This window comes from Sorex fumeus, unplaced genomic scaffold (genome assembly GCF_029834395.1).
Source record: "Sorex fumeus unplaced genomic scaffold, SorFum_2.1 ptg000002l, whole genome shotgun sequence".
Classification (NCBI taxonomy): domain Eukaryota; kingdom Metazoa; phylum Chordata; class Mammalia; order Eulipotyphla; family Soricidae; genus Sorex; species Sorex fumeus.
The window spans coordinates 49,359,824-49,387,528 of NW_026606059.1; the positions used below are offsets into that span (position 1 = coordinate 49,359,824).

Here is a 27,705-nt window from a genome sequence, read left to right on the forward strand (position 1 = left end):
ATTTACATAGGAGTATGAAAATAGCAGTTCTTTCAGAAGTTCAGCAAAGAACCCAATTAATTTTATTCCATCCACCCACCCAGCTAGGCGTAAAGGCTAGACTAATATGACTGTCCACCTTCAATTGCTTTATTCCAGGAGCGACTTGTACTCTCTGTGCTCCCACGGTTTGTTGTACTGGAAATGATCAATGATATGACCAATGTTGAAGATGAGCACCTGCAGCATCAGTTCCATCGGATATACATCCATCGCTATGAAAATGTCAGGTGAGAAATATGTGTCCCCCTCAGGACCCTATTTATCCATAGGATCTGTGGGCTTGACTAGTTCACATCTCATAGCTATGACTTTTTGTTAATACCTAAATGGCATTGCCTTTCTTCTTTTGGTTCATTACTTCACTTGTGATTATCAAAAATTGAGTCTAAATATTGGTGAATAAATGCAATTCTATTTGCTGGAAAACTTGCTCCTTTGGTCCACTGTGGTAGGTTTGCTTACCTTTACGTTTTTGAGTATGAAAAGCAAAAGCCTTTTATACTATGAATGAAAAAATAATCCAAAAGTCTTATGCATGGGTGTACTCCTCATTTTTTCTGATAAGTTTCTCCAAAACAACAGAAAAAAATGACTGAAACATTTTGTTTTCTCATCAGACATATTTTATACACCCATATGTCCACTTAATCTTTTATGTACTTTGGCATCCATCTATTCATATACATATTCATTCATTCATCCATTTGTGTATTTACCATCTGATCATTCACACACTCATACGTTCAGCCATTCACTCACCCACCGAGTCATCAACTCCTATATACATACATACAAGATGCATACATTCATTCATAATAGCATCAATATAATCATCATTGACCTCTTGTACCTAGCACTTAGCTTAAAATAAAGTACATGCTAAAAATCACAAGATGTTAACTTGGTAAAACGAACAGATTTAGAATCCCAATTCTAAATTCTAAACCTCTTCCTTGTTTATGATGTCTCTTAAGCCTTGCCTTTTGCATCTCAAATTACCACCTGAAGCCCATGTCTCTGGCTAAACCTAGTCACTCACTTGAAGTTATTGGAGAAAAAATATCTAACATTTTCAATTTGTACAGTAGAACTGTGATATCCCTCTTACCAATATCATAGAGTGTAGATTTATCACACAGAGGAGAAACTTAGGTACATTGAACACCTCTATGAAGAACCTACGTACTCTCTGAATCCATTCTTCCCAACTCTGACAAGAGAAAATTATAACTTTCAGGAGAAAATATCAGCTTTTCAACATCTCTAGGTGTTCTTTGCCTGAACATTCATTTGAAACCAAAGTTCATCCAACAGCATTATTCTAAAATATCCTGTAGAAGGTACTTCAGTATAGGTCATTCTCATCCAAGAATTGAGCTATGCCAGTTTAGATGCTTGATTTTGCAAAACAATGTTTTGGAAAAGAGCTACTAACATTACACTCCAGATCTTCATATGGTTCTCATAGGTAATGAAAGTTCACCAATACCAGTTCTAAATTATAACAGCATGCTCACAGATAGGTTTCATAAAAATTCATACAGTACCTTATGTATTTGATATGATAAAATCAGCAACAACAAGTCTCACAATGGAGATGTTACTGGTGCCTACTCAAGCAAATCAACAAACAACGGGTGGACAGTGCTACAGTGCAGTGCTACCATATATAGATATATATACAAATATAAATATACATGTCGTCATAACTCTCATTAAAAAAAAAAGAAATGTCTGACCATTTGGTTATCTTGAATTTAGTAAGCCATATGTTCTTTTATTTAGTACTTATCTTAGTTGAGAAAATTAATTCTTAGGTTATTCTGTTCCCTTACATATACCCACTAAATCACAAAACTGATTTATTTGCTCAAGACCTCTTTTCAGAAGGTCTCAACACCATAAATTAAAACTGAGTTTTCTTCCGTACATTTCTCAGTGTCTCCAGCATGGGGAGAAGCTAACCATTCATAATTGGATAAGAATACACAGAGAAACTCAGATCTGCACCAGACCTCCCTGCAGCTATTTACAGAGGTAGCCACGGCAAGATGCCCACTGCTTCTGCTGGCATTGGGCAGATAAACTCCAGTCCACAAGAGGTGCCGGGAACTCTCCAGCCCACTGCAAGACTACTGGTGTTAAAAATAAAACCCAACAAGAAAACAGCTGAGGAAGATAGACCTAAACTCACGTCTAAGAACAAAGAGTGGCTGTTATGCTCCCATTGACCACCCACAGCAGCGTAGGGAACAGTTTTGAAATCATTTCCAGTCTTGTCACTCTCTTCATGTAAAACCACCTGGTGTGTTCTTTCCTTATTGCTTTTTGTTGTTGTTGTTGTTTTTGTGTGGCTTCCGTAAATTTTATAGTCTGCTATGAAATTCTAACATTGTTCTATCTCATACTGCTCATTGTTTCTTGCAGAGAGAATGGAAGCGGTGCCACACTTGAAGGCATTAATGCCCCCCAGTAGGTTGGCAGTCAGTGATCAGGGCTCTGATTCATGGTTCTCATTGTAAGCTGTATTATATGGGCCACGCTACCCGATGAATTTGAACTGGATTAGTTCACCTTTTTGGTTCTAAGACCCAAAAACTGGTCTATCTATAATGAACAAAGCACTTGGACTCTCAAGTTGGCTTTTGTTATATAGGTCTTAGAGATCATCAGATTAATTCTGGACATCTGTCTGACCACACTCTTTTTTTTTTTTTACTGGAAGCCATCTGAAATTCCTGTCCAATCACTCCAATTCTATTTCTCTGCCACTTTTTCCCTATATATTTAAGATCTTTTTGTGGTAGGTTATTGCAATCTGCTCTAACAAATAGTCTTTCAGTATTGATTATTTAAATTTAGTAAATTTCGCACAACAACTCACTGCTAACATTCCTGGTGACACAGGAACAAACCTCCTGCATTTCAGAACTGTACCATTCTCTGAACATTCTTAAAAGACCTCAACATTCTTAAAAGATAAAGTGTTAGGGAAAGGCACATCTTCTTTACCACCTGGCCCCTGAAGTGACATGTGTGATTTTTTTACTCATATTCTCTTGATGAGACATAAGGCCCTAACTAGACATGATTTAGCAGCCTTTCTATGTAACAGGGAGACTGGGTTTTTTTTTTTCCCTATTAGTGAAAAACCATGAGGTACAGTTATAGGCTTACAAATTTTGTGCTTGGGTTTCAGTTATACAATGATCAAGTGCCCATCCCTCCACCAGTGCCCGTCATCCATCCCCACGGGTCCAAGCATCCCCCCCCCAACCCTCATTCCCCCCCCCGTCCCATCCTGCCTCTGTGGCAGGGTATTCCCCCTTGTTCTCTCTCTCTTCTTTTGGGTACTGTGTTTTGCAAGAGAGGCTTTGAGTGGCAATCATGTTTGGTCTATCGACTACTTTTAGCATGCTTCTCCCACCCTGGGAGGGCCCTCACAACACCCTTCATTTGGTACTCTCTTCTCTATCTGAGCTTCCTTTCATCTAGAGCCTGTGGCTGGCCTTCCATTCATGGAGCAAAATTCCTGGTACTAATCTCAGCCATTCCTGGGTGTTAATCTCCCTTTTTGTTGCTTTATGTTCCCCAGATGAATGCAATCTTTCTGTGTCTATCCCGCTCTTTCTGACTCATTTCGCTTAACATGATACTTTCCATGTAGTACCACTTGTATGTAAATTTCATAACTTCATCTTTTCTAACAGCAACATACATGTATTACATGTGGTACTACATGGAGACTGGGGTTTAAGTGAACAGGCAACTTTTCTTCCAGAGCTCTTTCTTCTACTCAAGCATGTGACCCCCCCACCCACCCACATTTGCATATTTGCTCATATTACTGTTTGGATTTATCAGAAGAGTTTTAGTAAATTTTTCTCAAGCATCAGAAAAACCCTCACTTTCAGAGATTTATTCACTCACCCACATTTTTGACTAGCTCCTTACTTCTGCCAACCCTTCCTGGCAACATATGAAATCACCACATTCACCCAACAAACTAGAGTTTCACATACAAGCAAGATGTAGTTGAAGGGTCCTAAAGAGTTTGCTGTCTTTCCCAACCTTTCTCTAGTGCAATTTATTAAACATTTTGTTTTCCCTAAATATTCACAGTCTTATCTACCATACTCAATGAATTGTATGCTTTGATTTATATATGATCTTTTAAAGACAACCCCACAAAATACCTTTCATCACCTCTGGTTTGTTATCCAAAAAATGAGAGCTCAGAGGGGTTAAATAAATTTTTCCCCCACTGTGTAATTAGGAAGAAGAACTCACATAGTTCCATGTTCCATGTTTCATGTTCAGTTTCCTCAAGGACTCAATTTGCAGAATGAACTTTGGATAGCTTCTCTTGTTGTTTTTTTTAAATGAAATGACTTATATAACCATATTAGTCTTGAACATGAATATGGTTTCTTCAGCATAATTATCTTATAATATTACCATTTCATACCAGTAATCAAAAAGCCCAACTGTAAGGCCAACTCCTATGGGTATAATAACTACTATGTGTAGCTGGCTTTTTGTTCTTAGACTTAATGTTCATGAAACTTCTCTTGCATAATTATAATTTATGCATTGCTGGGACTTCTCCATCATAAATATGCATGTAAACCAATTGGATGCTTTTTGCTTTTTTGAGTCATACCCAGTTATGCACAGGGGTTACTCCTGGCTCATGCACTCAAGAATTACTCCTGGTGGTGCTCGGGGGACCATATGGGATGCTGGAAATTGAACTGGAGTTGGCCACATGTAAAGCAAATGCCCTACCCACTGTGCTATCGCTCCACCCCCTTGAAATTCTTTTGGAAGCAGATTCTGTTCCAGTAGATCAGGGTTGGGACTGAGATTTCAGTTTAAACAAGCTTCCAGGAGATACCAGTGGTGACCATGAGCTGAGATGGGATGAGTTGATTCTAAAGATTTTCATTGGACCAACTCAGGAAGCATGTCATGAAATCTACAAAGTGCTGGGTAGTTGTCTCATAGAGTTTTACTTATTATAATTATTTTGCTATTGTTGTTGTTATTTAGCTACAACATGCAATGTCCTGGGGTTACTCTTAGTTTTGAACGCAGGAATTATTCCTGGAGGTGCTTAGGAGACCATAGGGGATTTTGGGGATTTAATCCATATGGGCTGCATGCTAGGCAAACACCCTACCTGCTGTACTCTCTGTGCAGTTTTTTCCTAATTCATTAGTTAGTAGATGGATCACTCTTTGTCTCACATGATCATGTTATCAAATAATAAATATAAAAACAGAAGGGAGCACAGGCAGGAAAATGATAGGATAGTAGTGACTAGCTGTGCACAGGGAAGTCTCCATAAACATAGAGTCTTATCACGAGTAGGATCCTGAAGGGGAAGCAGAATTTTAATAGTAGCACCAGGAAATTAAACCATGCCAGGGACCAGGTCCATCAGGTACTGGTACATAAAGTAGACTAAAGAGAATTTTGTATTGGAACACAGACTATCATCTGAATCTTTCATAACTTTTGCTCTCTAGAAATTCCTTTCTTCTGCAATAGGCTGCATGTTCCAAAAGGACTGACATGGTCATGTTTGCTCACTACTGTATCTCTGGTACCCAACTCTTTGTGAGTATTTAGTTAAATAACTGTTGAATCAATAAATAAGTAGACAAATTGTTCTTGCCACAATTACTGAAAGTTTTAGGTGAATAAACCTGTAATTGAACTAGATCACGTAAGGAATATTCACCTTCCCACCTGCCATGGAAATAACTAATCAATGTTATCCTCTGACAACTTCCCACTGCCGAACCTTGATGCATTTGTTTGCTTTTCACCCCACTATAATAATGTCCTCAGCTTCGAACACACATTACTCTATTTGCTTTATCCATCAAGTCCTAGAGGTTCCTTTAAAATCAACATTTTGTGACACTTAGAAATAACTAATCCCCTGCATAATTGGTAAAGTGACTTGGAGTTACCCCATGTGTTATCTTATCTTTCTTGTCTCCCAACCCACAAAACAGAGGTTAAGCAAGTAGAGGATTGATTCAGCATCACTTTTATCATTCAGCTCTTCTCCTAGCACAATTTACAGGTAGATACATGATATATACTAATTACTTACTGAGTAGTAAGGCATTAACAAATTAGTTAAAGCAATTTTAAACTGGTACCTATGGATTTTTTTATTAGTCCATGGGTGGGCTTGTGTAAATTCCTTGAAAATAGATGCAGATTTTTAACATTTGTCCATTTTTAGGAAACAACACAGCCCATGTCATTCTAAAAAGAACTTCACAATAGAGACAATTTAGGAACTGCTGAACACTAGGAGTAATCAATTTAAGTGAAGGGTCCAGAATGCCTCCTAGCCAATTGGTCTGTTTCATTAAAAATAACTGACAGTAAAAATCAGCGTTATTTTATGCAACACTAAGAAAAATAGCAAAAAGTTTTACATACCATTATTAAGATACTCTCAGTTTCATAGATAATCAAACATGACCATCAAGAAAATGTGGAGTTTTATTTATCAGGGGTGCTTCTCCCTTTATTAGTCTCTGAGATAGTGTCAAGATAGGTCAAGCTAAGCCCCAGAGAAGAGTTGATCCACATGGACAATTCAAACCTTGTAATGTGCTACTAGTGGAACATTGAGCAAGTCTTCTTGCTTTTCTAAACCTCAGTTCATTGATCTCCAGAGCAGAGAGAATGATGACTGCAGAGATAATACTTTTTCTGACTTTTAAGTTTTCAAAGACTGTCCTATCTCTTAATTTACTCTTCCTTTATCCCAACTCAGATGCATCAAATAAGACCTCATCTAAATGAAATCCTTAGTAAATGTGTGCACTTTTGGGTAATTAATTTTTTCAGTCCGAGATCTTCCTGTCTTACTGTCATAATTTTGAAAAGTGCCTAGTTCTATCTAATTTAATAGTGTCTTTTGGAGTAGAATCAATGCATGCATGTCCTTGACTACAGATAATCTACCCTACTCTGTGTTCATGGCATGTATATTGTTTTTCACTGTGATAAAAAAAATCACAAATATTCATTTTTTCATTTCCACAACAAAACTGATCTGCCCCTGTGAGAAATTTCATTTGGGGTTTGTTTGCATTGCCCACACTCCACATCCCTCACAGGAAGAAAGGGCGTTTAGTTACCCCCCTGTCCTTCTTGAACTCCAGAGTGAACTGTTTCTGCCGAGATGTTTGTTAAATATTAAGATATCCCTCTTGACTTCCTTGCGGGGAAAACTAAACTCTCAGACCATAGTTGATTCATTTGGATGGTGTTGTTAGATCTCCCAGAACCAATTAAAATATTATTACACTTTCTTCCCCACCTCACTGCTTCCTTGTTTTCCAGTATTCTTTTTGCAGATGTTAAAGGATTCACCAACCTTTCAACGACCTTGTCTGCTCAGGAGCTGGTCAGGATGCTCAACGAGCTCTTTGCCAGATTTGATCGACTGGCACATGTGAGTTGAATTTAATTCTCTCTTAGTCTTCTGTAAAAGTGAGAGACTGCATGTGGGGAAGTATTCAGCCTTATGATCAGTGTGGTAGACATTCTGCAGTCTTTACCCAGGCATGGACCGTTGACCTGCACACCTTCTGCAGACCCTATGTTAGTTATTTACCAGTCTCTGATGGGAGGTTTGTCAGTTTAATTTTCCCAGTGGAGAGACAGCTGGCTGAATGACAATTAGACCAAAGTCGTTTTTAATCTGCTCCCCACTCCCTCATTATTATTTTCTCCCTACATTTGGCAAGGTGCCATCCAGCTGCGGTCTCAGTATCTGTTCTGGCAGTGATGGCTGACTGCAGTTTCCCAGCCAACCCCAGCCATTTAGAATAAATTTGCCAGTTCCCAAGAGCACATAAATTATTGGACCATCCCACTACCATTTTTGTTGACCTAAAGCTAAGAGCTTTCAGTTCAGACAACACTGCCTTTATTTTCTAGTTTACTTCACCAGGTCCAAAATAGAGAGAGGTTAAAGAAGATTAACATTTAATATCCTAGTCCAAAAGCCTCAAGTTATGGAAGAAAATCAGCATTATCCTGCATTTTAGAATAGCTTTGTGTGCAAGAAAACATGACTTAATCACTCATTCTGTAAAATGAGTATTAGTACTAGATTTACTTGATAAGGGTGTTAGGGGAATTAAATAATACCCCATGAAGTAGGAGTTTCTTTTTAGAACATCAAATTATCCTACTTTAAGTTTACTTCACTCCAAAGAGATCTATTCGTCCTATATCTGAATACTGTTCAGGTACTGCACTCAGTTCTAGGAGCATGAAACGCACTTCATTAAGTTAAGTCTAGCCAGGGGAACAAAAAGGTAGTCAGTGTACTAAGTGTGCCGTGATGAAGGTACATTCAGGAGTAAAGAAGCGGCACGTGCCCTTGGACCAGATGAAACTTCAAGAGATAGTGATTCTTAAGCTGAATCTTTAAAATGAGAAAACCAATACCAAAGAATGCTATTCTGGGAAAAAGTCACCAACATATGCAGCAGAATCAGTGACTCTCAAAGCAGTGCAGCAAATAGAAGCAAAATGCTAATTACTTATTTTATTTTTTTTATATATCAAGAAGAGGCTAAACTATAGGGACAGAAAAATACATAAGTGGTTTCCAAGAATCAGAAGTAAAGGGAGTGGGTTGATTGTACCAGAGCATAAGGTATGATGATTTAGGGGACGATGGGCTGTTCTATAACTTGATTGTGGATGACACATCACTGTGTTAATTTTATTGCATATAAATTATACACCAATTAACAAAGTGAAGAAGGCAAAAGATAGTTGAGTTACGCTATGAGTAAAACACAAATAAAGATGTTTTTCTGTATGTGGAAAGAAACCAAAGGAGATGTAGAGCTACTGGAGGGAAAAGAACGGAGCAATGGAGAAAAGGTTAGTGGAGAAGAGGTGTTAAGAACTTGCCAAGGACTTTGGTAATTTGTAGCAACTGGACAACAATCAACTAGGAAACTAATATGAGCAAAGGAGGAGGCTGAAAATGATTCTCCTACTAATAACAGAGTTATGTTTCTCGGGAGAGCCGAGAATTTGAATAGAAAGAATGTGTAACAGTTCTCTTTATTATCATCTCTATAGTGTTTTGTGCCAGTAACAGGTAACTATCGTATTCCATAATGTGATTCAAAAGATTTTTATTCAAAAATTCGAAGACTAAACAAAAATGGTCCTCTATTGAGATCTGATCAAGGTCAATTTATGGTCTTGCAGTAATTTTCATATTCCCAGAACTGCTTGCTCTGCAAAATGTGTTGTTCGATTAATATTTATTGAGGACTTCTGCCACGTACTATATAAGAATGTGGAAAGCGAAAACTAGTGCCTACACTCAGGAAATTTTCATTCATATGGTTTTTTTAAAAGAATAAAAGATAATTCTCGGAGTGGAGGATAATACAGAGGATAGGACATTTGCCCTACAGGCAACCAACCCAAGTTTGATCCCCGGCATTCCACATGGTCCCCCAAGCACCGCCAGAACTAATTCCTGAGTGCAAAGCTTGAGCATCGCTGGGTATGACCCCCCCCCAAAAAAAAGACAATTCATTATTAATTTAAGAATACTGTGATACAAGCGACATTAGATGTAGAAATCTTGGTGGACAAAAGAAGGTGCAATTGGGTTTTGGGGGGACTGATATGGATCGAGAATTGTCTAAAAGAAAATGCCACATGTAAGTGAAGTCTTGAGAAAGAACATAACCTTTTCTGACATTGTGTTGGACAACAAAGTGCCTTCTAGGCTAAGTTATGACGAAAAGGCAGGAAAGTGTGAAAACATGAAAATGTGCCGCCGCTCAGGAGGCCATCCGAAGTTCAAGATAGCTGATGTATAAAGGGCATGGGAGTATGTAGTGAGAAATGAGCTTGAAGAGGGAAGTACAAACAAATCTTGGAGGCATGGTGCAATATTTTAGGAATGTGGACTTTGACCTGTAGTCATGACTTTTCATCTTGTTTACCCTATGCATGAAAGGGAAGAAGGAGCAAGAGGAGTGTCCACAATCTATTGATCTCAGTGGGCCCAGGAAGCTATAGCTCCTCTACTGTGTATGAGACTCAAAGAAAGATTTTTTTTAATTTTTATTTTTTTAGTTGAGTTACCGTGATATACAGTTACAAAGGTGCTCATGATCAGATTTCAGTCATATAAAGATCCAACACCTATCCCTTCACCAGTGAACATTTGCCACCATCAGGACCCCTGTTTCTCTCTCGCTAGCCCCTCCCCCAGTCCCCCAGCCTCCTTCTATGGCTCTATTACAGACACTTACCTTCTCTCTCTCTCTCTCTCTCTCTCTTCTCTCTCTCTCTCTCTCTCTCTCTCTCTCTCTCTCTCTCTCTCTCTCTCTCTCTCTCTCTCTCTCTCTCTCCCCCTAAGGGCATTATGATCTGCAACACAGATTCTTACATACTGTTTTTTCAGTGAAAGGTTTAAACTAAAACTAAAGATCAAAACAGACAACAGCGGACTAAAGTTATGAAAAGACTATTCTGCATTCATATGAAAGGATATTAAATAGGCACCATTAACTCATCGCATATGGTACTCTGATGAGTGTTTTCCCTAAATTGCCTTATTTAAATCTTACAGCCAACCTACAAGGCAGCTTCTTTACATGTTTCTATTTTGCAGAATAAATCACTGAGTTTTAAAGAAATAAATGACTCCATCTAAGGACCAGTGAGTGATGCATCTCTGAATCAGGTGGAATGGAGTCAGGCACATCTTCTTGACCTCTAAGCATCTTTGCAAGCAAGCTATGGGTTCCTACAAAAGATATCAAAACCTTCTACTGTTCTTGACAAACAGCCCAAGGGTTAGATTCATGCAATTTCAAGTATAAACTGAACTTTAATGCTGTACTGGTATAAAGCTTCTCTTTGAATACCAGATTTGTCTTTTTTAATCAGTTTTTATAAATAAGAATGAATGAAACAATGACTGTGAAATGTGTCCACACACATCCTGGCTGAGAATCAGTCAGTGTACATTAAAGCTCAGTAACCCTCTTCCAATCTCCTCCTCCATCCTCCCTCCACCTCCCTCCCATGCTGAGTACATCTACATTTACTCTTCTAGATGTCTATGAAAAGGTATGAGAAACAGTGCTAGTGATAACAATTCCATTCACCTAGGAATAAGGAAATTTGACTTGAAATGATTTTGCCCCAAACTTATCATGTAACGTATTCAATTGGGTCACAGACTCTGCTTCAGTTTTTTGATAGTTCTTGTTTGGTTTGGTTTTAGAAGAAGGGGCATAAAAGTAACCCACTTTAACATATTTTGGAATCAAAATTCTGTGGCTTTAATAATAGTATCCATCTGATTTGCCATAATTTTTTATTTTAAGTTTTCATTTTCTTGTACACTGGAAAGAGCCCATCTTCCCCATAGATGTCATGTATTGTGTGTTTATTCATTACATTATTGGAATGCAGGGAAGACTTCAAAGCCTCTGACTAAACTTCTTCACATGATTGAATTCTTCAGTGCCCTTGTGTTTCAGTCTGGTCAGAGTGTTTTTAGACCCTTGATGGTGCCCTTGGCAAACTTTTGTAAATTCTACTCTTTGATCTTTTTTTAGAAATTAGTCCCCACCTAGTCTCCCACCCTCACCCCAAATTCAGAATGATGAATATGTCTACTATTACGAGAATTTCAAAACTGTAAACCAAATAACAGGGCTTTTTGAATTATGTATTTAGCACCATTACATTTTAAGCCTTGTTTTAAGTTGCTGACAAACCAGAAGCAACCTAAGCTATAAGTATAAATTCTACAAGATAGAAAACTGATCCACAGATTAATGAGACTTATAGCATTTTCTGTACTGACATAGATTTTAACATATATACATGAATGAAAAAGGCACGTCTCAGATCTATAAACTTGGTGTAATAAATTTATGGCTGAATATTGTGAAAAATAGTACATGAATATAAATATACATGTCTATGAAAGTTCAAAGCTATTTCTGAGGAGGAAAAAGAGGCTAGATTTCCAGGATGCATGTCTGAAGGGATTCTAAACTTACCTACAACTTCAAATTTGCTAGGACAGTATAGGCACATTATTTGTAATTGCAATTATATAACACAGTGAAAAATTTCATTTATAATACAATTTTTTTACAAAGTATATTTGGGTATTTTTTTGTTGTTGCTTTCTATATCTTTCTCTTTGTCATTTTTCCTTTTTCTTGGGGGCAAGGAAGTTCTTTGGGCCACACTGGTGGTGTTCAGGGATTATTGTGACTTTTAACTCAGGAATCATTCCTGTCAGGACTAGGAGAACCTTTTATGATGCCAGGGATCAAATTTCAGATGGTCACATGCAAGGCAAGAACCCTACCCAATGTACTACCATTCTGGTCCCTTTTTTCCCCCCATTTTCATAGCTATTTTTCTCATTCCAAAATAAACACTTTTGTTTATTGTGCAAATTCAGATTTCAAGGGTAGAAGGAATGCAGGAAGTATGCATTTCCATAGTCTTAGCCTTCCCCAATGACAAAACCAACTTTGTAATGTGATGCATGCATCTATTTATCTAGAATCTAAACACGTAGTTTTATAATTTCTCTGCATTTTCCCCACATTTTTATCAAAACTATCGAGAAGGAAGTAGAGGATAATATTATGACTAACTTAATAAAAATCAGTTTTACCCAAAAAAAGCTCTTCACCTTTATTATTTTAAATTTTTCTATTCACTATTTTTTCCAGAATACCTAAGTTCTGTTATATAAGCTTTTTCCAAAAATGTTGCTTGGATATTTCTGCCAAATTATATGACAACTCATAGAAATTGATCAGTAACAAAGCATCTAGGACTTGGCAAATAAGTATGTAAAAATAGAGTTATATAGATATTTATTTGTATTTGTATTAGGGCTGGAGAGATAGCACAGCGGGTAGGGCGTTGGCCTTACAAGCGGCCAACATGGCCGACCCGAGTTCGATTCCTCCGCCCCTCTTGGAGAGCCCGGCAAGCTACCGAGAGTATTCGATATGCCAGACACAGTAACAACAAAGTCTCCAATGGAGACGTTACTGGGCCCGCTCGAGCAAATCGACGATCAACGGGAGGGCCTTTACCTTTTACCTTTTGTATTACATCTATATACAATATCATATAGACACATGTAAGTATACATATCAATAGTATATTTTAATGCATGTATACTTATTTATAAGTAGTTTATTTTCATATACATAATATTTTATTATATATGTATATAAGACTTAATTAAGACCCACATTTTTTCAAGGAGGTTGCCAGCTGTATTTTTTGTTCCTAGGAAATTTGGACTTATAACATGAACATTTTCATCATATAATTCTGTATTTGTTTCAGAAGATCAATGAATGAACCATTGCAAAGAATCTCGTCCCTAAATAAAGTTTGTTATGTGATCTGCCCATTCTGGACCTTTCCATGATGTCTGTGGTTTAAAGAGATAGAGTTATTATAGATACTGTTTTGAAGTCCTTTTCGCCTCTTACTAATTATCTTTCATCTCCTAAATCATCTGTGAGATTCACTGGACTCAGAATTTAACAGTGTGGCACATAGTAGATGCTTATGAAATACTGCTTCCTTTTTCTATCTAAATGTTAACCAAATACTTTTAGCTCTGTTTTCATGGATGAAACAAAAGCAATGAATAGGGGTTGGAGTATATCATGGATGGTTCATTTTCATTTCATTTCATCATCCTGTTAATCGTCGATTGCCTCGAGCAGGCCCCAGTAACGTCTCTTTCATCCTAGCCCTGAGATTATATTCACGGCTCTTTAGGAGAATGAGACCCATCATTGTTACTGGTATTTGGCATATTTGGTAGGCCACGGGGAGTTTGCCAGACTCTGCCCTGTGGGCAGGCTACATTGGATAGCCTGCAAGTTTGTCCAAAGTAGGAATGAGATAATAAGATGTCGCGCGGCCGCAAATGCGGCTGCGCGGTTCCGGGATCTGGATTTTATAGTCTCTGAGTCTTGGCCGCTGATGGGATTACACGGCGCCAGGAGGCCAGTTGGTGGGTGTGACCCCCGCCTACTGGAATTTGGAGGATCTGGGTGGAAGATGCTCGACTCCAAATCGAGTAGGCTTGGAGGTCTCGGCCCCGGAACCCGCGTGGCTTTGTCCCTCTGCCAGTACCTTCATGTGTGCGGAGAGTGGTCTCAGCATGGTGGTGGCTGGTCCTGGAGGTTCAATTCATTACATTTAGCCAACTAATCTATCACTGTCATTATCACCCCATTGTTCATCGATTTGCCCAAGCGGGCACCAGAAACGTCTCCATTCCTTCCTGTCACGTGCTAGTGTAGCCCAATGGCATATTAGGGGCTCTTTTAGGGTCAGGGGAATGAGGACCATCATTGTTACTGTTTTTGGCATATTGAGCCAACTAATCTACATCACAGCAATTTTTTTCTCTCTTCTTTCTCTCTTAATATTATTTTCTATCTTAGAACAGATGTAATGTTTAGCATTGTTAAAGGTCTCAACAGTGAAAAGATGAAAGCATTGTTGACTGTAGAGATAGCCATTTCCTGGCCTTGTAATCAAAGGCCTTGTTCACTATGTTGTCTATTAAGGACAGAGCTGTTTTCATATGAGCCACATAGGGGAAGTTGAAACCCAAAGTTGAAACTCAAATGTTATTGGTTTTGGTAGAATTCCAGGGTCAAATAGGTAGAAGATTTAGCCAGAATGTAGACTTTTTGTCTTAGACAAAAATTTTTGTCTAAGAGTTTTTGTCTTAGACAAAAGATGTTTTATTCTCAGCTATATTCTTTGCTTCCTCCCTTTTGCTAACAAGATTCTAGATCCCCCGACTGTTTCAGACTACAATCACCTTGAGTCACGCAGACCAGACTATGTCCCAAAAGGAAGACCACTGGCAATATACTGTAGCTGATTGAAATCAACACCTGCCTTCAGCTTTAGTGCTCTCTGTAAAGTCACAGTAATAAATTAGATCAGAATTCAAATACTCTACAAATAACATTCAGGAATTTTTTGTTTGCTTTTTTGGGGGGGTTGTTTTTAATTTTGTTTTTTGGGTCACACCCGGTGATGCACAGGGGTTGCTCCTGGTTCATGCACTTAGGAATTACTCCTGGTGTTGCTCAGGGGACCACATGGGATGTTGTGAATTGAACCCAGGTTGGCCGCGTGCAAGGCAAATGCCCTACCCACTGTGCTATCGCTCCAATCCCACACTCAGGAAGTTTTAACTGTGATAATGAAATGGAAAAATCTACTTTCATATCTGTATACATATATACAAACAAGTTACTATGTTTTTATAATGTCAGTTTTATTTAGTGAAACAAATTTATTTATTTATATATTTATTTATTTGAATAAACATTTCTTTATTTTAGGATTTTGTTTACTTTTTTGCTGCTGAAAAATTCTCTTCCTTTTATAAACTGATGGGGTAATCATAGTTGGTAGATTTTTTTCCTCATTGATGTATCTTTATTTCCTTGGCAAAATACCAAGTAGCAATGTCCTCCTGTTGTTCATCGATTTGTTTGAGCAGTCCCAGTAACATCTCCATCGTGAGACTTGTTGTTACTGTGTTTGGCATATTGAATACATCATGGGGAGCTTGCCAGGCTTTGCTGTGCAGGCAAGATACTCTCAGTAGCTTGCCGGGCTCTACGAGGGGGTGGAGAAATTGAACCCGGCTTGGCCAGGCCAGCTGCACGCAAGGCAAACACCCTACTGCTGTGCTATCGCTCCAAACTGAACCATATAACAATCCTTTATGCACATATATATATGTATATATATAAATTTTAATAGCTGTTCCATAAATTTCACAAATTTGGTAGGACATGACAGCAAAGGACTTTCTTAGTCCACTAAAACTGTAACAATTCAGAGAACTTAGGAAAAAAACTACTGAAGACTTTGTGCTTCCTTTTTTGATTAGACTTTATCAACAGCACTTTTGCAAATGTATATGCACTTGTGATACAAATGCATAGGAATGACAGACTCCTAAAAATAACTTGAAATGACTATATATGTGATGACTATGTATGTTCTCAGAGTTATAAAGATTGCATTTGTATCCATTTAGGAATATTGGCAAGGCCCAAGAGATCTGATCCAGATGAGAAAGTACCAGAGCCAGTTCCGATTCTCTTTTCTCTGTTTAATTTTTCTGCCTAAATATTCTCTTTCTGTGTCTTATTTTTTTCTGTCAGTTCTAAAGATTTTAGCTCCAACAAACTGTTGTGTTGTTCACTTCTTACCTGTGAAGTTAAGATGAAAGAATTGCACATGCTTTAAAATATTATTGTTAGAGTTAACCCAGTTTAACATTTGGTGCATTAAGGGAATTATTACTAATAACCTTGTTTGGCGGACAATGCATTCATTATCATAGTCGCACAGTTCATTTTATTTTCAATGAAGAAACATGTGAATGAATAAATGAATATATAAATGATACAAGACATAATCTTACAAAGGCACCAAACTTCTACAGTTGTCACCATTAGTTAGGAAGTGACTTTAAATTGAGTTGAAATGGTAATAATTCCTAAATGATTTTTGGCTTTAAGTCCTTGTTGTTGAGTTACAGATAAAAATGGTTATTTGAGAGACACAGACAAGGAAGAACAACAAAAGAAGACAGGGTTCAGTTGTGAACTCTGTACCATAGCTTTTCTTCCACGTGTCACATGTTCATATCTGAAAGCTAGTATGTGGCAGAGCCAGGTACTAATAAAGAAATATCACTATCACTATCATTATCATCCCGTTGTTCATCGATTTGCTTGAGGGGGGCAGTAACGTGTCCATTCTCTCTGTCACATGCTAGTATAGCCCGATGACAGATCAGGGGCTCTTTCAGGGTCAGGGGAATGAGGACCATCATTGTTACTGCTTTTGGCTTATCGAGTACTCCATGGGTAGCTTGCCAGGCTCTGCTGTGTGGGCAGGATACTCTCGGTAGCTTGCCAGGCTCTCTGAGAGGGATGAAACCTTTTGGGGCAGCCTCTAATCACTTTTACAGGTGTTCCCAGTCAAGCATATATATGCAGGCAGGATACCTTCAGTAGCCTGCCGGGTTCTCTGAGAGTGAAAACTAGACAATAAGAGGTCTTCCTGGAGCTTGGTTTTATAGTCCCTGGATCTTGGCCGTTGGTGAGATTACACTTCAGTTGGTGGGTGTAATTGTCTAGCTACTGGAAGATGGGGGTTCTGGGTGTTGGAGGTCAAGTCCCGAACCGAGCAGGCTGGGAGATCTCAACCCTGGGTCCTGCACACCTGGGTTCCTCTGCCGGTTCTTTCATGCGTGAGTCTTGTCCGAGTGTGTGGAGAGTGGTCCTAGCCTGGCTGTGGCTGGATCCCAGAGATCTTCAGCTTCCAGGGCTCTGCTCGGGGCTGTGAGGGAAACTCAACATGCCCCCCTCCATGGGGCCCCAGTGAGGATAGCGAGGCATGGTGGCAAGAGACTCTGCGTTGTTCTCTTCTGGGAACTATAAGAAATATATTTATAAGAAATATAAATAAATAAATATGGTTATTTATGTTTCATATTAAAAATACAGTTTTGTTCCATACCTCAATGTGCCCAAGAGCCTTTCAATTTCTGATGTAGGTCGCCTTTCCCTAAATTCCTAAGAAGACAATGGAAGCATTTTGTACATTTCAAAATTAGGTAATTCTCATCCCATCGTGCAGTACAAGGACATGGAAATGAGAGTCTTCTCCTCTTTCCTTTGCCTTTCTGAAGCACACAAACATCTGTTGATTCAGTCCTATCCCTTCCCATCTTTTTCCTTCCAGGAGCATCACTGTCTTCGCATTAAGATCCTGGGGGATTGTTACTACTGTGTTTCTGGACTTCCTGAACCCCGCCAGGACCATGCTCACTGCTGCGTTGAAATGGGCCTCAGCATGATCAAAACCATCAGGTAACTTGGACTCTCCCTGTAAATACCTGAACTGGGCTTCAATGTACAAGATAAGAAAAACAGACCACTTCATCTATCCTTTGTGGTAAAATCATATGTATGTTGGAAGGTCTCAATACATCCCACCAAAATGCCATGAACATTAGTTTTACCATACAAATCAGTGAATTGCTAACTTATTTTCCAATTCTTATTCTTTTTCAATGATCTCTGCAACAAATCTTTATGGGGATAAGGCAAGAAACATGATTAACTTAGTGCTTGCCTTAAAGGAGGTGACAATGCACCAACAGAGAAACACGGACAGTTTCAGTATAGAACAATAGATTCAGATAAATCCCATCCAGGTGTTTGAGAGAAATTGAGGAGGAATTGTCAATTCAGTCTGAGGTAATAGAAGCTTTCCAGGAATGAGATACCAAAGCTGTTTATTGAAAAATAAGTAGATACAGCCAGCTTCTGCTGATGGAGTGAAATATGTGTATAATGAGAAGTTCATGTGTAGAAATTAAGATATGCTGCAGTGGCAGCTGGTTAAGTCTGAGGTGGTTGGGAGAAGGATGACTGGAAGCATAGTCTCAGAGCAGCCAGATTCTGCATCTACATTCAGTCTTATGCAAGAGCATGCTTTGTCCAACGGCCAGTAATAAATCATTAAAGGGCTGCCTCCAGAATTTTCTTCATGGGTGACAAGTGTTCTTCTTTTGCCAGAGGAATTGTTAAATATAGTTCTAATCAAGAAGTGAAGTTGTTGTTGAGATTTTAGGCCTTTGGAACTAGACTGTTGATGATTTCAGATCTGAAGCTCAGTGCCTTCAAACTTCTCCTTTTAGACTGTAACCTAGTTATGGAACCTCTAATAAGCAATGCATTGTCCCCCAATCACAAAGGCAATCAAGATACATGGGTAGAAATCTACTCCCTGGTTCTTGCCTTCCTCCTCTAAAGGAAAAAGAGTCTGTCCAGGAAGAGACCAGGTGAGTCTTCCTATATACACATGCCATAGTGTTGTCTGACACCTGGGTGTTCTTGTCTAGATTAAAGGTCATCAGAAACAACAATCCTTACACCCACTATACTCACACACATCCTCTGCTGCAGACTGTCTAGAAGATCCTCTGCTAGATCTCATGACCAACCTTGCATGATGAAGAAATAGCTAAGCAACTAGAGTCTCTCTTTGTAGACCTGAACCATGGTTAGCACAGGGTGCCTGGGCCTTTCCCTTGATGAGAAATCCATGATTTTAATCAGGTAAGGTAGAGGTCACTTAACTGTAAAGGCAGTATAGCCCCAAGATAAGAAAATGGACAGAAGTCCAATCGCCAGGCAATTCTGCTCCAGGACCAGGACCCAGCCAAAGAATTATGACACTCTGATATGAGATTTCACCATCTCTGGTTCAGGAAGATAAGTAAAGGGACACAGGAAATATACACTCTGTCATTTTTATAGAAGTGAAAAAGTTCCCTCTTCTAGATACTGTGGAAAGAGATGCCCCTGACTTCCAACTCTGAGTTCCTTTTGTTGATGAAAAAATAAAATAAAATTAAAGGGTGCAGATGCTTCTTATCACTGAATTATGAATTTGAACATAGTGTTTTCCCTTAAAACTATAAACAGGGTTAGAATATAATATTTCAAGAGAGACAGTGGAAGCCTCTAGAACACTCAGAAGACCTGGAATCTTGTACTGCTTTACAACTAAGTTGCTTATGAGTCTTATTCTGTCAATCAATAGATTTTCAGCAAATACTTTGTTGAGCTCTACTATATGCTAGTCTCTGTCACCCAGTTCTGCTTTTTGTGTTCATTAGAGAAATCATTTGGATTTATTGTCTATGATATGAGAAAATTAGGCCAGATCCCCTTACACCCAACCCTGAAATCTATGTTAGTTCTAAGAATTGTGCTCTCTCTACCATGAAAGAAATTAAGTTTAGGTAGAAATATAGTTTCCAGGAATTGTTTACAATTTACAATTACAGAAATTGTTTTCTGTAATTAAAATATAATTAACAATCAAAATTGTCTATATTTAGTATCAAATAAAGACAAACCATTTGTCCTGGATTAAAACCTAACTACCAGGTAGAGGAGGGGTAAGGGATTGAGGAAAATGAAGAACAAGACTAGAGACGACAGAGGGACAGCAGTGGGGAGTTGTGGGTACGTTGGGAGGTTGTCGGTGAAGTAACTTTGTAAATCAATATCATATATTTCAATACAATTGTGAACACCTTACCTAAATGAAAATTCAATCAATTATTTTAAAATTTATGTATCGTTTCACCATGTGGGCACTGGCAACACTGAGTGCTGGAGAAGGTGTTTCTTTGTAGTACACTGGAGTGGTGACCTTGGGAGAGAAATGTAAAGACTCAACTGAACTGTTAAACTAAAGCAAAATTTCAGTAAAGAACATTTTAATAAATAAATACCTTGAAAGTAAATTGAATTATTAATGTTTAAAGTACACAATGTGATGGTTTCATATATTTTGTGATTACTAAAATGAAGTTAGTTAACAAATAAATCACCTAACATAGTTCTTGTCTTGGGGGACATTTTCGGTGAAAATTCTTAGATATTTCAGAAAATTCCAAATACAGTGAAGTTTTATTAACTATATTCACTATGCTGTACATTATATCTCAGAACTTAACTCAAATTGTAATGAAAAATTTGTATCTTTTGCAAAACATCTTCCCATTCCCACCCAATTGTCTTTGGCAACCACCTTTGTACTTGCTGTTTCAATGAGTACAACCACTTTGGTTGGGGGGCGCATAACTACAGATGTTCAGGGTTTACTTTTAACTCTCTACTCTCAGGAATTACTCCTTGGCAGTGTTTGGAGAACAATATGGGGTGCTGAACCTGGGTCTGTCGTGTGCAAGGAAAGCACCCTACCCTCTGCAATGTCACTCCAGCCCCAAATACAACTTATTTTTAAAGATACCACATAAAGAGTATTTCTCTGTCTCCATATCTCACTTAGAAAATAGTTTTTGTTTCTATCCAGGATGTTAAAAATGGCAAGGCCTTCTTTTCAAAAGTTGAGTGGTATTCTTTTACGGATACTTACTTCTTCTTTATTCACTTATCCAAGATATTCCAGAGACGTTTGAATCTGAGTTTAAAAGATAGACTTTATATATAGCATTGCAGAAAAATGTACGTTAATTATTATGTTCTTTAAGAAAATTAGAGCATTATTGTTTATGTCTTCAGGAGAACCTATCCCTCATGAACATTCATCCAAATTCAAGTCTTCTTTTCGGAATTTTGAAGTGAGACAATGAAAAGTAAGAATTTGAATAGGTTGAAATGACTCAGGGGCTTTCTCTAGTTAGTTTCTTAAGTGCTGCTTTTACTTCTTTAAAATAAGACAATTCAGTAGTATACATCTTAGCTACATGAGTCAGAGTCTATTAATACTGAAACAGCTTCTTGATTATAATGTAGGTGACTTGAGGTCCAGCATTAATTCTTTCAGTTAATAGCAAAGCTTGTTGCAAAGGAATAAATAAGAACTCCAGATTTAAGCAATCCTTGCTTTTAATTGGCTCAAATTTTTCTCTTAGTCAATGGGAAATCTCTGCTGTGTAAAATAAGAAAATTTCACATCCAAATGGAGCATAAGAATTTTACTTGTGAAGATGATCACTCCTCAGCATTTAGCTCTGAATGAGAGAAAGCATAGACAGAGGAAAAGAAAAGTGTTGGGGCATTTTTCAAACAATGCAAGGAAAGGAAATAAAGACCAGAAATAAAGCAGCTGTGTGGAATAAGAAAGAAAGGGTAATAGGCAAAAAAATTCTCTCAGGAGACAAAATGTAGCATAGAAACTTATATTAACTTGCTAATTTATTGACACAGTAAAGTTAATTATTAGTTTGCAGTACTCTAAGAATTTTGAACACTACTCCACTCTATTAAAGATAAAGCTGGTAACTATTTACAATAGCCAGAATCTGGAAAAAATTCAAACCCCCAAGAACAGATGACTGGCTAAAGAAACTTTGGTATATCTATACAATGAAATACTATGCAGCTGTTAGAAAAGATGAAATCATGAAATTTGCTTACAAGTAGATAGACAAGGAGAGTATTATGCTAAGTGAAATGAGTCAGAAAGAGAGGAACTGGCATAGAATGACTGCACTCATATGTGGAATATAAAGTAACATATAAGGAGACTAAAACCTAAGGATAGTAGAGATAAGAGCCAGGAGGATCATTCCACAGCTTGGAAGCTGATCTTTTGTGCTGGGGGAAAGGGCACCTGGGAAAGAGAAGGGACCACTAAGTAAATGATGGTTGGAGGACTTGCTCAGGATGGTAGATGCGTTCCAAAAGTAGATTATGGACCTAACATAATGGCCGCTCAGCACCTGTATTGTAAAACACTGAGAAGGAGTTAGAGAGTAAGAGGGAATGTGCCTGCCACAGAGGCCAGGGGTGGGGGGCAGAGGGTGGGAAGGGGTGGGGGTGGGGGAGGGATACTGGAAACATTGGTGATGGAGAATGGATATAGGTGGAGGGATGGATACTCGAACATTGTATTACTGAAACGTAATCATGCAAGCTTGTAAGTCTATAACTGGTCTCATGGTCTCATGGTGATTCATTAAAATAAAATTTTTTTAAATATAAAGCTGGTTGCTGTAGAAAACATGCTAAAATAGTTGCATCCTAAGGTGATTTATGAGGAATAAGCTGAGTGAACCCTTAACCTGCAGTCATCAGGCCACACACATCTGATGCCTTTTTCTTCCTTTTTTTTTTTTTTTTGCTGTACACCGTAGGTGTGTACCTATGGTAAGTGTGACAATTTTCAAAGTCCATATGGCCCTGTCTGTGAAATGAAGACCATAGGATCTCAATGTCACCATGTTCTTTTGATAATTCAGATGATATACATGTCATCTCTACAGAAATGTTTTTCTTCAGATCTTTCAATGAGGGCTGAGTTTGGACTTGGAAAAATGGACTCAATTAAGTTAAAGGGAACTATTTCTTCTATGACTGACTTTAATTAGTCTCTAGCAAAAGAATGATAAAGCCTAGAGATTTTTGAAAAACTACTCCATGCCACAAACTAGGATAAGTATTTTATTTGTATTAACTCTTTAAATACTTCTAACACCAGGGAGAAAGGCAAAGATGGAGGGAAAAGAACACCTGATGTCACTGCAGCACCTGCTAATCAAAAATAATCTGTGGTAGCCATATCAGAATGAATGTGAATGACAAGTAACCTATATAACTGTGCAGTATGCCCTAACTGAAACCATAGAAGTAGATTCTGACTTTATTGATGAGAAGACTGGGGCTCACTGTACTCATGTAATTGCACAAAATCATACAGGTAATGATAGAACAGGATATTCATCTGGAACTATCTGTCTCCAAAGCCAGTTGTCTTAATCACTATAGTATTTTGTCTTTGAACTCATATTTCTGCATGTGTATCAAATGCATGAAATCTGCCATTAATATTCAATCAACTTATAGCCTAGGATATCTTATATATACATTACTAATGAATAAGTAGAACTGATGTTGAGGAGGGGAAATGTGAACATGCAAGAATAATACGATAATAAACCTTAACCAAGAAAACATTGTTTATGGTAGGGTACAGTAATTTTGTACATCAGTCCCTTAAATTATTGTAACCATGTTACCTAAACTATTTTGCTCGAGTGGGCCCAGTAACGTCTCCATTGTGAGACTTGTTGTTACTATTTTTGGCATATCGAATATGTCACGGGTAGCTTGCCAGCTTTTGCCGTGCGGGAGAGATACTCTCGGTAGCTTGCCGGGCTCTCCGAGAGGGGCAGAGGAATCGAACTCATAAAAATAAATTATGAAAGTAAAATCCCGTGATATTTATTTCATGAAAATATTTGATTTTAGAAACATGATTAGCTAAATGAGTGGCAAAAAGATCAAACGTAGCTTTTTTTCTAATGAAGCATTTAATATACCCATCATTTCATGCATATCTGTTGATAACATTAAACTAATTAAATAGGCTTAGATAATAGTCCCATTAACAAGATTAAAAGTGGCTCCAGGTTGTTCCTCTTCACATTTATTTTGGGAGAGTTGATACCAAAGAAGACACCAGAGTTGATGATGAGCTTAGTTATATGCAATATCTTTATTAATAATCTACAAAAAAAATCTTGACAAATCTTAATTAATATATCAAAGCTATGTCTGCTCAGTGCAATGCTAAAAGTCATAGAATAACAGAAGAATACCAAACAGAAATGGGATTCGTCTCAATGGTTAATTGCAACAAAGGGAATTCTTATTATGGTCTGCTTATCCTTCTTAGCATTATGGTGGACATGGAGCAAAAATTTGAAATTTTTTGTTTCACTCACTTACAGCAAGAATACTGAAGCCCCCTGCATGCTTCTATGCTACTATTCAGTTTTCTTTGTCTCTTTCCATGCTTTGTTTCTTTTCCCCCCTACTTGGATTGCCATCCTCCCTCCCTCCCTTCTTTCCTTCCTCCCTCCCTCCCTTCTTTCCTCCCTCCCTTCCTTCCTTCCTTCCTTCCTCTCTTTCATTCCTTCTTTCTTCCTCTCTTTCTCCCTCTCCCCTATCCCTTTCCCATCCCTCTCCCCTCCTTTTCTTCCTCCTCCTCCTCCCCTCCCCTTCCTTCTCCTTTCTCCTCCTACTCTACCTTCCTCTTCTCTTCTCCTCTCCTCCTTCTTCTTCCTCTTTTATTCTTCCCTTTCTTCCTCCTCTTCATCTTATTATTATTATTATTTTCTTCTTCTTTCTTCTCCTCCTCCTCATTCTTTCTCTTCTTCTTCCTCTTCTTCTTTTTCTTCTTCTTCTTATTATTATTCTCCTTCCCTTTCTCCTTCTCCTCCTCCTCCTCCTCTTTCCCCTCCTCCTCCTACTCCTTCTTCTTCTTCCTCCTCCTCTTCTTATTATTATTTTTTCTTCTTCATCTTTCTCCTCTTGCTTCTCCTCCTCCTCCTCTTTCTTCTTCTTCTTCTTCTTCTTCTTCTTCTTCTTCTTCTTCTTCTTCTTCTTCTTCTTCTTCTTCTTCTTCTTCTTCTTCTTCTTCTCTCATACATACTCCTGTCAGTATCCACTCACCATTTATCAACTTTTTGTTATATGTTATTAATAACACTACCCCTAACCACATTCTCCTCTTAAAAAGGAATAATAGCCTTGGCTGAAGAGGTAGTAACACAGGTAGGATGTTTACCTTGCACATACTCAATCTGGGTTCTAAACCTGGCATTCCATAGGTTCTGGGCTTCAGGAGGGAGAAGATTTTTTTTAAATTTTAATTAATGAAACACCATGAGATACAGTTGTAGACTTACAAATTTTTGTGCTTGGGTTTCAGTTATACAATGATTGAGTACCCATCCCTCCACTGGTGCCCACTCCCCACCTCCAATGCTCCCAGCATCCCTCCCAGCTCCCACCTCCCCATCCCACCCCACCCCTGTGCCAGGGCATTCCCTTTTGTCCTATCTCTTCTTTTGGGTGCTGTGGTTTGCAAAAGAGGCATTGAGTGGCTATCATGTTTAGTCTATAGTCTATTTTCAGCATGCATCTCTCATCCTGGGAGGGTCCTCCCAACTCCCTTTACTTGGTGCTCCCCTCTCTATCTGAGCTGCCTAAGAGGGAGAGATTTTTTAAAAGATATTTTAACATTATTTAATATGATGAACATCGAATATATCTAGCAGTAATGGTGCCAAAGCTAATAATGTACAAATGCTATGTACCAGAAAATACACTAATTTTTGTACCAGAAAATACAATAATTTTGCTGATGCACCCACCTAATTCAACAACACTTTAAGAAATCTACCATTTCCGGGGGTATGGTGCAGCCAGCATGTCAACTTGTATCTGTGGGGCAAATGCATCAACAGCCTGATGGTGCCTTCAGACTTCCAGATACCCCAAAATTGCTGCTGTGCCTTTGGACAGACCCCAACAACGTGGGGCAAGTTTATCAAGAAATTAAAACGGCTAAAAGTTAAGTATGTGGGAGGTACACCCACAAACCACATCTATATCAGCTATATAAGCTCATTTATTGGTCCTATTTCAGAGAACCAGGCTCTGCCGTGTAGGCGGGATACTATGGGTAGCTTGCCAGGCTCATAGATAGAGGCTTTTAGGGCGGCCTCTAATCGCCCTTGCAGGTGTTCCCATGCTTCAAACCATATTTGAACCCCATCAAATATGCTGTGGTAATCTTGGAAGATAGGTATTAAGTGTCTTATGATGTGTCCAGAAAGTGAGCTGGAGCGTGGCAGTGGCTGGATAGTGGAGGTAGTTGAGGTAGTGGAGGTCTGACAATGAGGTATTTTTGTGGTACAGACAGGTAGGGTGGGGCTTCTCGGTGTAATCCCTGCGTCCCGGAGACTGGTGGAAGCAGGAAGAGGATCTTTGTTCCCAGGTCCCGTTGAGCCTGGAGTCCAAGGTTGCAGATTCTACTTACCTGGTTCTGTGGGGCTTCACTCGTGTGTAAGTCTTGGCCCAAGTGTCTGTGGCGTATTTGATATGCCAAAACAAGTAAATACAATGGGTCTCATTCTCCAGACCCTGAAAGAGCCACCAATACGGCAGAGTTAAGAAGGATGAGAAAGGAGAGGTTGACAAAATCTCAAGGCAGAACTAGACTGCCAAAATGAAGAAGGACAAAAATGACTGTTTGTACTTTTAATGCACTTACACTGGCATTGGATGCATCCATCGAGGACCTGATGGTGCATTGGTATGACCTAGATGAGAAGACATCAACCACATCATGCCGTTTCAACACTGGAGAAGAACTGTCCCTCAGAACATGCGACAAAAGAGGCAGTGGTATCAGTGTCCTTGTCAACACAAACTTGCCATGAGCACTGATTCATTCGACTGCCTAACAACCTGAATGTTTATGAGAAACAGTCTCGTTCCTGATGTTCCATTCGCTCTCAACGGAACATCTCCCAATGCAACAGTTATGTGTACACAGATCCAGAAGTCAACATGACGAATGACCTGGTACCTGAGTTGCATAGGAGGAAGAGAGTGGCTTGGAACACCTTCAGGAGCATCGAAGAAATAGCTAAGAGGACGAAGAACCTCTGGCTCTGGGCACATCTCTTTGATTCCACTGTTCTTCCTGCATTAACATATGCCTCAGAGACCTGAGCCCTATGAAAACAGGATGAGAATGCTATTCAGGTCTCCCAAAGAGGAATCAAAAGAGCTATGCTTGGAGTATCACGCTTCACTCAAATGAGAGATAGAATTCAGAGTTCCAACCTCCATCGATGGTCAAGAATCAGGGACGCTGTCTCATTTGCCAGGGTGTCGAAAATCAGATGTGCTGGACACATAATGCGATTTGGAGACTACTGTGGGACTAGAGCCACAGTAATAACTGGATTCCACAGGATTTCAAAAGATCACATGGCCGCCTACCTAGAGATGGTCTGGCTTCATCAAGACCCTGAACGATCAGTTTGAGGCTCTTTGTGTTCCTGAAGCGAGCAGACGCCATTGGGCTGCACTAGCATGTGACAGGGACGAATGGAGATGTTACTAGTACCCACTCGAGCAAATCAATGAATAACAGGATGTCAAGTGACCAAGTGAT

At 38.8% G+C, this 27,705-nt stretch overlaps 1 protein-coding gene across 3 annotated transcripts in view; it reads left to right on the plus strand.

Moving 5' to 3' along the window:
• Positions 1 to 27,705, plus strand: part of ADCY8 (adenylate cyclase 8) — a 257,458-nt gene that overhangs the window by 106,081 nt on the left and 123,672 nt on the right. For all 3 annotated transcript variants that reach the window (XM_056129531.1, XM_056129606.1, XM_056129677.1), the window contains exons 3-5: positions 139 to 269; positions 7,420 to 7,531; positions 17,929 to 18,056. In XM_056129531.1, the coding sequence (XP_055985506.1) occupies positions 139 to 269; positions 7,420 to 7,531; positions 17,929 to 18,056 (371 nt within the window). The remainder of the gene's footprint in view (positions 1 to 138; positions 270 to 7,419; positions 7,532 to 17,928; positions 18,057 to 27,705) is intronic.